Raw genomic sequence first — 12,599 nt, 5'->3', positions numbered from 1 at the left:
TTTCCCTATAGGAAATCAACCTATGGTCCCCTAAATTCCTAAGATGAGCATTCCCATGAATTCTTCACACCGAGCAGAACTTATGGAGGCAGCCTTTGTTCCTCTGCATAAATCTGGGCCCCACTGAGGAAAAAGACTAACTACTTTCTAATACTAAAAAAATGTCCCCCTGAAGCTACTACTTCACTACAAGGTGGCATACCCCATAAAGACTCTTAAACCTTATATTTAAGCATGAGGTTGCATTCTCACTCTCAGAATCACTCAGAGATGAGAGGACTATAACTAGACATGAATGAAGTCACAGCTTTGACATGACCATGAGTACAGAAACTATGAGTACATAGTTTTGAAAAAAAAACTCAATGCTATATGGGAGGATACTGGACTAAAAAGAGGGAGTGAAAGGCCAAGAGGAGGACACTTCTTGTTTTTTTTTTTTTTTTTTTGGTTTTTGAGTCATAACCAGTGGTGCTCAGGTGTTATTCCTGGCTCTGCACTCAGAAATAGCTACTGGCAGGCACAGGGAACCATATGGGATGCTGGGATTCGTACCACCATCCATCCCGGATCTGCTGCATGCAAGGCAAATGCCCTACCACTGTGCTATTTCTCTGGTCCCAAGAGGGATAACTTTTAACTGCTGCTACCTTCAGCTGAATTCCAGGTTCAGCAACGGCCCGGAATGGGGTGGCTTGCCAATAGGTTTGCTCAGTCTGCTTCCACATGACCACGTAGAAGCTGGAGCTGTCTTGGTAGCCGAAGATGAAGCCAGCATAGTCATCATCTGTCTGGGTGTTCACATGGAAGGTGCCTTCAAAGTCAACCCCATTGAAAGCTGTGTACCCTGTGAGAGCAGAGTAAGAGAAGTAAGGTCCACTCACAATATGTGCTGGAAAAAGCGAATCTTCACAAGGGAGAGAGGAGCACAAAACATACCTACTGCCAAACCGGGATCACTATTCATGGTCTGTACGATCTCCATGCCCTGAGAGAGAGAGCGAGAGAGCAGAAGGCATGAGCTCAGCATGCAGAAGTGATCAGATGTGAAGAGCTGGAAGTTCCAGCTCACCTCAGGAAGCTCACCACAAAGAGTGATGAGTTTAGTTAGGGAAATAACTACATTTTGAACTGTCCTAATAATGAGAATGTATGAGGAAAATGGAGAGCCTGTCTAGAGTACAGGCGGGGGTCGGGTGGGGAGGAGGGAGACTTGGGACATTGGTGGTGGGAATGTTGCACTGGTGATGGGTGGTGTTCTTTACATGACTGAAACCCAAACACAATCATGTATGTAATTAAGGTGTTTAAATAAATTAAAAAAAAACTCTAAAAAAAAAAAAAAAGAAGTGATCAGATGTCTGACTTCTTATGAAGGTGAACTGAGGACTTGCTCTACTTCCTTACGTGCTCAATGAAAAGCCCCTTTTATTATAAAATCTGTCCAAAGCAGAATAAAGTAATGACTGTTAAAGTTATTACTTAATCTTATTAAAGAAACTAACGGAAAAATATTTTATTCAGGACTGGAGAAACAGTACAGAGGGCAAGGCTTTGCTCATGGCTGAGCCTTGGTTTGATCTTAGCACTATATATAGTCCCCAAACCACTGCCAGGGGTCATTCCTGAGCATAAAATCAGGACTAGATCCTGAGTGCTGCTGGGTTTCACCCTCAAACAAACCAAAATATAAACAAACAAACAAACAACAAACAAATAAAAAAACCAACCCATACTCTTGTACTCTTGGGATGAATGTATCTTTTTTGTTGTTGTTGTTTGTTTTTGTTTTTGGGGCCATACCCAGTGGTGTTCTGGGGTTACACTTGGCTCTGTGGTCAGAAATACTCCAGATAGGCTCAGGGGACCATATGGGAAACTGGGGATCAAATTCAGGTCAACCATGTGCAAGGGAAATGACCTTCCAACTGTGCTATCACTCTGGCCCTGGATGAATATGTCTTGCTGGCCTTTGGTCTTTGGTCCTGCCTGCCTTAATCGCATAAAGAGGAATACACAAATGACACTACTGGAGAAGCTATAAGCAGATTTTCAGGTGAGACAATCCAGGTCCCACTTCCAGCCACTTCTCTGCCATGCTACTATGAGTCAGGGTGAAAGCTTTGAGGCTTCATAACCTGGAATTTGGGGCTGAGGGGCCTGTTCTGTCTCAGGGTATCTGGGAGGTGCTGGCAGGCAGCCTTCCACCTGCCCCTTACCTCCTCAACTCATGGTTTATACTGACATACAGTGGTGTGAAACTCACCTGGTTTAGGACCACCCAGTTGGGATCAATCTGGGCATCCCCCTCTGGGTCCAGGACCACGGTCTGGTAAGCCCGGAAGTCGGTAAGCGTGACCTCAGCATTCTCAGGGCAGACGTCAATGCGATCAATGACCTGGTCCTGGTCAAAGTCAGACTCACAGATGTCTCCCACTCCGTCACCTGGGGGAGGTAGGAGGCCATGATGATTAGAGTGAAAGGGAGCTGTGTGTATGGGACTGTCCAACTCCATCCTAAGCTATGGATGTCACCCACCAAGCTTTGGGAATCAAGTCCAGGAATCAGCCACATCTGGGCTGGCTCTAAGATTTACCCAGCATCCTCCTGAGGGGCAACTTGGCCAGACTTCAGAGTACACTCAGAGTTTTTTGGGAGTCCCCTGTAAACCACTGTTTGACACTACACCTGCCATCATGCCAGCAGAGAAAAGACCCAGCTCTCAAAAAGAACACAATGCTACTGAATCTTTTTAGGTATGGGGGCAGGCAGATTCTCCTTTCTGCTTGAAACCTTGGCAGTATATACAGCCACACTCAATGCCCTCTGACATAGAAATGACCCAGATCTACCACTTAACTTCATGAAACTGCCAAAAAAACAAATTGTTTCAGCTCTATAGCTCCTGGACCACATAGCCACATATATAGCCATGCAATACCCCCAACTTTTATAGTATAGGTAGCCCAGTATGATCACAGAAAATCTTATAGGAAAGTTGCATACACCAAAATCAATGAGCTCAAATAATACAAGGAAAAGTTCACTAACACCAGCTCAGTAAATGCTCAGACAATGGCTTTATTAATACCATTGTGAGATACAATTATCATAAAAGAACTCTTAATGGTCTAAGTTTTGATAATTCCACCTGGCCAGATTCTGTTTCCAGATTCTGGCTATTGTAACTAGTGCTGCGATAAACTTAGGAGTGCAGAGGTCATTTGTGTATGGTGTTTTTGTGTTACTGGGAGTGATATTGCTGGATCACATGGGATCTCAATTTCTAATTTTTTTAAGGAATGGTCATATTCTTTTTCAAAAAGGCTGGACTGTGATACTATCTTCAGAAATCACTCTTGGCAGGCTTAGGGGACCATATGGGATGCTGGGAATTGAACCTCGGTCTGTCCCAGGTAGGCTGCATGCAAGGCAACGGCCCTACCACTGTGTTATCTCTCCAGCCCCCAAAATGTCCTATTTTAATTTATAATCAATTAATTATTATGTTTGGGGCATATCCTGTGAGACTTAATGCATAGTCCTGATTCTGCTCAGGGATCACTTCTGATGTGGCCCTTTGATAAAGCCACATGCAAGGTAAGTGCCTTATCTGCTATACTTGCTCTGGTTCCAGAAAAAGTTTCTTGATCCCCTGCAGTGAGGCTCACCGATGGGTGGAACATAAACCCAGCCTTCAATAAGCAAATGGCAGTACTTTCTGGACTCTTATGGGTTAAAAGTCAAAGTAATCAGCAGTAATAAGTGAACAAAGCTGGGAGATAGAGACCTGGGTTCAATCCCCAACAGAAATAAAGAAAAGGCCAGAGGTGACTGTCTCCTGAAGAGCTTTGAGACTTGCTGATACTTTGATACTTGCTAATACTCCTTAGGTTGAATAAGGCTCCTGAGTGTTCTGTTCAGTGACAAGGTATTGATTTATTTGTTTAGTTTTTGGGTTTTGGGGGGCCAGGGTTTACTTTGCTTAGGAATTATTTTGGGCTCAGAACTCAGGGATCACTCGTTGTGGTGCTTAAGGGACCATATGTAGTATCAGGGATCAAAGCAGGGTCAGCCATGTGCAAAACAAGTGCCTTACCCTCTCTGTTCTTTCTCTGGCCCTTGACAGGGTAATGAAAAATGTGACTTTTGCACAGTAGTGGATGGCCATACCCTCACATCCCACTTTTTTTTCATAGGCTCATCAGAATGGAGACAGATCAGTATTCCCTAGAAAACCACATGCTGCTGTGCCCAAAAATTTATCCCTTTTTTCACTGTGTCCCTGAGGCATCAAGAAGGTGGAACAGCCAGAGAGCAGGAAGCAGCTTATCTGGCCCCTCACCTGAGGTATTCTGTGCTGTGATGGAGTTGGGGCCCAGGGTTACCTACAGCCAGGTAGCATTTACTTACTGTTGCTATCTTCCTGGCTTGGGTTGGGGACCAGCCGGCAGTTGTCAGGTCCTGGGGGCAACAGATCAGGGATGCCATCATTGTCATCATCATCATCACACTCATCTCCAATGCCATCTTTGTCTGTGTCCAGCTGAGCACTGTTGATGACGTTAGGGCAGTTGTCTGTGCTGTCCTGGTGGCCATCTCCATCACTGCAGGAGGAAGCAGAGGTGGTTTGTGTGCCTGAGCACAGATCTGAGGGAGAAATGAGAGAGAATCTGGCTTTGGGTCTGAGCCAGGTCCCCTCTTCTCTCACAGCTGCTGGGAACATCCCAGAGACTATTTCCCCTCTTTCTCAATGTGGCAAAGCAGGAAATCATTTTCTTTTCAAGAAGATGTAGCCAGTTCTGCATTTTTATTTTTAGTCAGAGGCTGAAGTCATCTGGGGTTGTGACCTGTGGCTCTGAATGAATCAAAGGGAACAGAGTTGGGGGGCAGTGGAGACAGACTGCCTGGTGCATGTCATGTCCAACTCAGATGTGGATACACTGGCATGCCACTAGGTTCCTTGACCACTCAAGTTCACATCAGTAAAATGGGGATACCACAGAGGCCAGTTCCCAGAGTGCTGCTGTGAAGACAGAACGATTATAGTTTTGCATATTGTAATTGAACATAGGACAAAGCACTTCCTAAGAGTTTGGTCTGCATGAAACCTTACGGTGCTCCTTGTTAAGCTTCCTAACTTCTGGTGGATAGGCCTGAGGAGAAACTCATGTGGTTGCAATGGGGGAAAACACCAGTGGGAGCAGCAGTCCTGGGCTGAGGCTGGGCTCATGCCTTTCTCAGGACTCTCATTCTCAGTTTACCTGACTTTATTCTTTTTTCTTTTTGTTTTATTGGCCACACCCAGGAGCACAGAGATTACTCCTGGCTCTGTGCACAAAAATCACTCTTGGTGATTCAGAATACCATTTGGGGGTGTTGCAGTTCAAACCTGGGAGGGCTATAAGAAAGGGAAATACCTTACCCTGTACTATCTCTTCAGCCCCTTCTACCTGGCTGTTCAGGCCACTGTGCTCCTAAGGATGAATATTTTCAGTCCCTGAGAGGGTTTCCTGACTCTCAGGGAAACTCTGGAACAGCAGTGATTTCTCCTATCTGGTCTGCCCAGGGCCTGTGCTGGGGCTAGATAGTGGGAGATAGGCAGAGACCAGGCCTAGCTTCCCCCTGGGTATAGCTCAGTGGTTGCAGGGAAAGGCCAACTTAGACATGCCAACCTAGTTTGAACAAGGGGATTTCCATGTGCATAGCAGGAGGCTGTGTTTCCCATCACACAATGGAGAATAATACTAGAATAATTTAAAGACAATAGAAATGAGGGCCAGGAGGACCAGTTTTTGGTAGAAAGTATGCCACATAGGTGGGAGGAGTGCAGTTAGGGCAGAGAGAAGACAACTATGAAAAGGAATGTTGGAAGTGATTCCTCTGAACAAGAATTGGGTACTGTAAGGAGATAAAGTACTATACATGCTACCTCTCAGTAACAGAATTGCAGTTCTTGGTGACTAAAAGGAAAAGGGGGGAGAAAGAGAAGAAAAGTAACTGCCAAAAAATAGGCTTAGGGGAGGTGAATGGGAGGAAACTGGGGTCATTGGTGGTAGAAAATGAACCCAGTGAAGAGATAGGTGTTGGAATATTCTGAGAAACTCAGCCAGCAACAACTGTATCTCATGGTGATTCAACGGAAAAATAATATAAAAACAAAAATCAAAACAGGAGCCATTTCCATTAGCAGCCACGCTCTCTTACCCTTAATACTTTAGTGCAAAAACAAAATAAGGTTTGAAGTAGTGGGAATGAAAATGGGTTGGAATGAGTCATTTATTTCTAGACTAACAAATATAGAGGCTTGGTGGGACAGACTATTTTGGAAATTTCTATGGCTGTTAATCAGTGCAGGGTGACCCACAGCAGGGAACATGGTAGTGGCTGTCATGAAAGCTTCAAGGAAGCTTGGTACAGAGCAGGCTCACCTGACACTCAAAGATAAACACACAGGCAGTGTTTGCAGTCCCTCTCAAACTCTGACACAAGAACAGAACACGGCCACTGTGTTCAGTACATCTCCTGAGCCTTGCTCCTTGTCACGCTGCCTCTAATCATACTTGAGAGTGACAAAAGTGAAATACTGTTTTTCACCAGCTAGCTAGAACATGCTTACATTTTTGTTTGTTTTGTTGCCATACCTAGTGATACTCAGGGATGACTTCTGTTTCTGCACTCCAGAAACATTCCTGGTGATATTAGGGGACTATACAGAATGCCAAGGATAGAAGCTAGGTTGACTGTATGCAAGGCAAGTGCCCTACCTGCAGTACTATTGCTCTGACCCCATGCCTACAATTTTTGGGGTTGGCTGTGTGGGAGACAAGTGCCATAATTTCTGCACTATCTCTCTGGCTCACATTTACATTTCTGCTGATGTTCTTAAAGCATCTGAGCCAGCTCTTCATCTTAATGGGGACTTCATTTATGTGGGGTGAGTTGGGTTGACTGGATTCATTTGTACTGAGCAATGCCCTCTGAATAAAGGGAAGTGAATGGAAAATTTCCTGCACATGGAAATAACAGCAATCCTTCCTTGAACTGACAACTTTCTATTTTGGGATGATGGTAAAGCTTTCCAAAATAATGTAATAGTAGAAGAAATATTTTTTATGAAGTATGATCTGTCATGGAAACCATAATACATACTTTTTTTTTTCAGATATAAACTCAATTAGACTTCATGGAAAGCCCATTGAACTTATGTCTATTGTCTGTTTTACAGATGAGGAAGTGGAGACAACTTGATGTAAGGGAACTTAATAAAGTGAGCTGGTATGTAAATGAAGGAGCTGGAATTTGTCTTAGCTGCTGTCCCTCTGAAGTCTACTTCCAAAACTCCTCTGCTTTTCATGTAATAGAAACTCACTTGCAGGACAGAGGCACTATACTACATTTGGAGTTCATGCTTTGCAGATAGGATGCCTGGGTTTGATTCCTGGTACCACATAGTACCTTGAGCACCACCAGGTGTGACCCCAATCTCAGAGGTGGTAGGAGCCCTCAAGCAGAGACAGTTATGCATCTCACATTTCCTTCCCAAAGAATCTCACTTGCTAGATACCTATGGTCTCTTCTGCCACCATTACCCACCTACAAAAGAGGGGTGGTGACTATACCCAACTATTGTACAGCCAGCAGCTCAGTCTCCTGAGAGCAATTGCAAAGCATAATAGCAGTAAAAAGCTCTGAAAGATAAAAATCTCTCTGGATTTTTCCATTTAGCCATATGTAGCTGGGAAACATGCCATACCTGTCCTGATTGGTGTCACAGGAGTCCCCAACCAGATCGTTATCTATATCAGACTGCAAAGAGAACAGAAGGTGCTGTTATTCTCTCTGGTCCCGTGCACAGAATGTTCCAGAGAAGACAGGTCTGGCCCATCATCACTGGATGAGAATTCATTTCTTTGGAATTGGAATGGTACACAACTGCAAAAGGACAACACCATATTGGTGTAGGCACCACACTGAATTTTCAAAAAAGCTGTCCAAAATACCAAACTACATGGAGAGGCTGCCTACACACCAGATGAGTCAGCTGGAAGAGGGAGCTATGAAGTATGGTGGCAGGTGGAGATGTGGTGACCCCCTGGCATGAGCTGGAAGGGAGCCAGGCATGAGTAGGGAAGCAAGGAGGGTGTTTGGTTTCTGCATTTTGGAAAGGTGTGAGTTTGGGAATGAGTCACAGAGGACAGCAATGTTCTGCTCTCTCAGGGCTTTGAAAACACATGACATCTCACACTCAATGATCCAAACAGAAAAGGTGAGTGAGAAGGGAAGTTCAGCATGTAGCTGATTTGACTAAATCTGAAATGTCCACAGAGGATATGTAGGGCTTCGGAGACTAAAGAAATAGAAGTTTTCAGGGGCACATTTCCATGTTACGTTTCTTTTTAGCAGAAAACTTTTGTTTGGAGCATCATGAAGAACAAATTACTAACTTTACAAAGGCTCAAGGACCCAAGAGATTGGTTCACAGAACCTAAGCAATCAGGCTATCTGCCTCTCAATTTTTCCTGGCCTCAGTCCACACTACTTTTCACCATCCCTGCGTTGAAAGGCCTGAGGCAACAGCACTGAGCTGGGCCAGTGAGCTCTGCTGTGTGTTCTTAGAGTCAGGTCTTCAGTGATTTTTGGTTTTAGGGTAACTCAGCCTAGAGTATGTACATCCATTTATGACTAACCTGGTTGGGGTTGCTGACATCAGGGCAGCTGTCACATGCATCTCCCACGCCGTCGCTATCCCTGTCTTGTTGGTCATGATTTGGAACCCTTTGACAGTTGTCCAGGATATTTTTTATTCCTGTAAAAATGGAATGCTTCCTGGGTCAGCAAACATTATGGATATTTCTGGGACACCTGACTTCCTACCTATGCAGAGGTTATGGTAAATAATTTCTGCCTTGTCTACTTCCAAGAGGGATGGCCACTTTTAGTAGCTATTTAGAGGTGACTCCAAAGGATGGGGTATTCAGAATTATTCCATGACCTGTGCTATTTACCCATGATGTCAAAGGGTATCATGGTCACTATAATGAGGAGGTTATTAAATTTACGTAGGGTGAGTTTATAGATGGGAGGCCCCATGCCAGGAATCTAGGAATTAATACATGGTATATTAGAATCAGGTCCTGAGTCCCTCTCTCCCAAGTTTCCCCCTGAAATCATGTGGTATTGATACTTGAATGAACTATGGTGGAAAACTTGCTTATAGTATCAAAAATTGCAAATGCTACCACAGGGAGTTTTCTTGGTTTGTTGCATTGAGTCCGTTACTAGCACAAATTGTTAAGGAATCAACAGGGCTCTTAGAAGGTAAGGCTAAGTTTGGGAAGGTACAAATAATTTGGAATGGCATAATATGCATGCTGGCCTATGTGTGAATGTTTATGTGTGCCAGTGTACATGTGTGTTTGTCTCCAAAAAGGTTTCTTCAAGACTCTGAGATGTGATAACGTTTTTTCTTGCATACACATATATAAATAGTATTTAACCCCAAATAATATATTGTTTTGCTTTTAGGGAGAAATTGGGTGGGAATTTAACCTTTGCTTTTTAAAAAAAGTTTTAAAAATTGAATCACCATAAGATACACAGTTACAATATTGTTCACAATTGAGTTCCAGTCATACAATGTGATAAATTATTTTTTAGAAATTATCATATCTGACCTTTGCAAAAGCTGGCTCCCTGTGTGTGACACCAGGCGGGGAAAATCCACGAAAGTACACCGGCCCAGTGGGGCTCAGCTGTGAAAGACTGTGAGTGTGACCTGTCTATGTCTGTCTACTGTCCTCTTGCGTGAAACTCTTGCGAGTGGGGCAAAAAGAGGCTCAGAGGAGCACGGCCGCTCCGCTTCGCTACGCGGCCGTGCACTCTTTCTAAGGAAAGAACTCCATTGCAACAAGAAGGAAAAATCACACTAAGAATGGCGCTATATCACAGAAGCAAACATTTCTCTCTGGACTGTCTTCTCTGTTGCATGCTCGGGCCTAAGATTTGACCCAGTGTGAGGCTTCATCCACGGAGGACTCCCCTCCCTTAGAGGCAAGTCAGCCCATCCAGAAAGGGAGGAGCCAGAGGAGTGTGCTGCCTACATCATATAGACAATGAATACCACCACAACACGTAGAAAAACCCACAATACAAGTGTGACAATGGGGAAACAACGCAGGCCAGCATCAGACATAGAGAATGAAGATGACAATTCTGAGGACCAGATAATGACTGAACAACTAATCAACCTCTCCGATAAGGACTTTAGACTAGCAATATGGAAGGTGCTCAACAGACTCCAAGAAACCATGGATCGAGTTGAACAGAACACTAATAAGAACCAAGAAAATATGAAGGCAGAAATGACAAAACTCCAAACTGAAATAACATGTCAACTAACAGGACTGAAAAAGTCAGTAAACGAAGTGAATGACAAAATGGATAAGCTCTGGGACAGGGTATCAGAAGCTGAGAATAGACTTGGTGCTGTGGAAGATGAGATACATAACAATTCCATACAGCAGGAGAGATTGGACAAAAAACTTAAAGCAAATGAGCAGACAATGGAAAAATTAGTCAAAGAATGGGAACAGACGAAAATAGAAGTCTATGATAAGATCAACAGAAACAACTTAAGAATCATTGGAGTCCCAGAGACCCAGGAAGAAAATTTCCAGGAAGAATCAATGGTCAAGAACATCATTAAAGAGAAACTTCCAGAGCTAAAGAATATATGTGATCAAATCCTGCATGCCCGAAGAGTACCAACCAAAAGAGATCCCAGAAAAACCACCCCAAGACACATCCTAGTCACAATGACAAATCCCACAGATAGAGACAGAATTCTGAAAACAGCAAGATCAAAAGGGGAAATCATGTTCAAGCAAGCTTCCCTGAGATTTACAGCAGACCTGTCACCAGAAACGCTCAATGCCAGAAAGCAGTGGTGGGATATTGTGACAAGACTGAATGAAATGAATGCTTCACCCAGAATACTATACCCAGCAAAACTCACTTTCCGATTTGATGGAAGAATACATGGTTTCACAGACAAAAAACAGCTCAGAAACTTCACAGACACAAAACCAGTCTTAAGAGAAAAACTGAAAGACCTAATCTAAGACAAGACTACCCAAAAGACACACCAAATTTTGAAATAAAGATGGCGTTAAATCCCAGGACAATTCTTTCTCTCAACGTCAATGGACTAAATGCACCAGTTAAGAGACACAGAGTGGCTAAATGGATCAAAAAACTCAATCCAACCTTCTGCTGCCTACAAGAAACGCACCTGAATAGTCAGAACAAACATAGACTCAAAATAAAAGGCTGGAGAAAAGTTATCCAAGCAAACAACACCCATAAAAAAGCTGGAGTGGCCATACTAATATCAGATAATGCAAACTTTATACTCAGGAAGGTTGTAAGGGACAAAGACGGACATTTTATATTAATCAAGGGGTACGTAGAGCAGGAAGAATTCACTCTCCTAAACATATATGCACCGAATGAGGGGCCAGCAAAATATTTAATACAACTGTTGACAAATCTGAAAAATAATATCAACAACAACACAATAATTGTGGGGGACCTTAACACGGCTTTGTCAACATTGGACAGGTCAACCAGACTGAAACCCAACAAGAATATACTAGACCTGAGGAGAGAAATGGAAGAAAGAGGCCTAGTGGATATATATAGGACACTCCATCCCCAGAAACCTGGATACACATTCTTCTCCAATGTACATGGGACATTCTCCAGGATAGACTACATGCTGGCACATAAAACATACCTCCATAAGATCAAGAGGATAGAAATTTTGCAGACTACCTTCGCTGACCACAAGGCTCTGAAATTATTTGTGAACTCCAAAGGGACTCAGAAGAAACACTTTAACACCTGGAAGTTAAACAGCCTCATGCTCAATAACCAGTGGGTCCGAGATGAAATCAAGGAGGAAATAAAAAGGTTCCTGGAAACAAATGACAATAAAGACACAAACTCTCAGAACTTATGGGACACAGCAAAAGCAGTACTGAGAGGAAAATTTATAGCTTTGCAAGCACACATCAGGAAGGAAGAAGGAGCTTACCTGAGTAGCTTAATGACACAGCTAATAGAACTAGAAAATGCTCAACAAAAGGACCCAAGAATAGGAAGACAGAAGGAAATAACAAAGTTGAGAGCAGAAATCAACGAAGTGGAAACTCAAAAAACAATCCGAAAGATCAACGAAAGCAGAAGTTGGTTCTTTGAAAAAATAAACAAGATTGATAGACCACTGGCAAACCTAACAAAGAAAGAGAGAGAGAGAAACTTGATAACTCGTATCAGGAATGAAAAAGGAGAGATCACTACTGATATGACAGAGATTCAAAGGGTAATCAGAAACTACTTTGAAAAACTCTACGCCACTAAAAATGAGAACCTGGAAGAAATGGATAAATTCTTGGACTCTTATAATCTTCCACGGTTGAAGGAAGAGGATGTAGCATATCTAAACACCCCCATCACCATTGATGAAATTAAAACAGTAATCAAATGTCTGCCGAAAAACAAAAGCCCAGGTCCAGATGGATTCACTAATGAATTCT

General features: G+C 43.2%; 2 protein-coding genes across 2 annotated transcripts in view; both read right to left on the bottom strand.

Moving 5' to 3' along the window:
- Positions 1-12,599, bottom strand: part of CMYA5 (cardiomyopathy associated 5) — a 707,985-nt gene that overhangs the window by 219,482 nt on the left and 475,904 nt on the right. The window lies entirely within an intron of this gene.
- The window catches only part of THBS4 (thrombospondin 4), a 58,969-nt gene that overhangs the window by 2,843 nt on the left and 43,527 nt on the right, over positions 1-12,599 (bottom strand). Inside the window, exons 14-19 of the mRNA XM_049766050.1 lie at positions 8,691-8,809; positions 7,757-7,809; positions 4,414-4,607; positions 2,267-2,445; positions 940-988; positions 651-847 (exon numbers count right to left, since the gene is read on the bottom strand). Of these exons, the coding sequence (XP_049622007.1) occupies positions 651-847; positions 940-988; positions 2,267-2,445; positions 4,414-4,607; positions 7,757-7,809; positions 8,691-8,809 (791 nt within the window). The remainder of the gene's footprint in view (positions 1-650; positions 848-939; positions 989-2,266; positions 2,446-4,413; positions 4,608-7,756; positions 7,810-8,690; positions 8,810-12,599) is intronic.

Source organism: Suncus etruscus, chromosome 2 (genome assembly GCF_024139225.1).
Source record: "Suncus etruscus isolate mSunEtr1 chromosome 2, mSunEtr1.pri.cur, whole genome shotgun sequence".
Taxonomy (NCBI): Eukaryota; Metazoa; Chordata; class Mammalia; order Eulipotyphla; family Soricidae; genus Suncus; species Suncus etruscus.
This window is presented reverse-complemented; position numbering and strand designations above follow the sequence as displayed.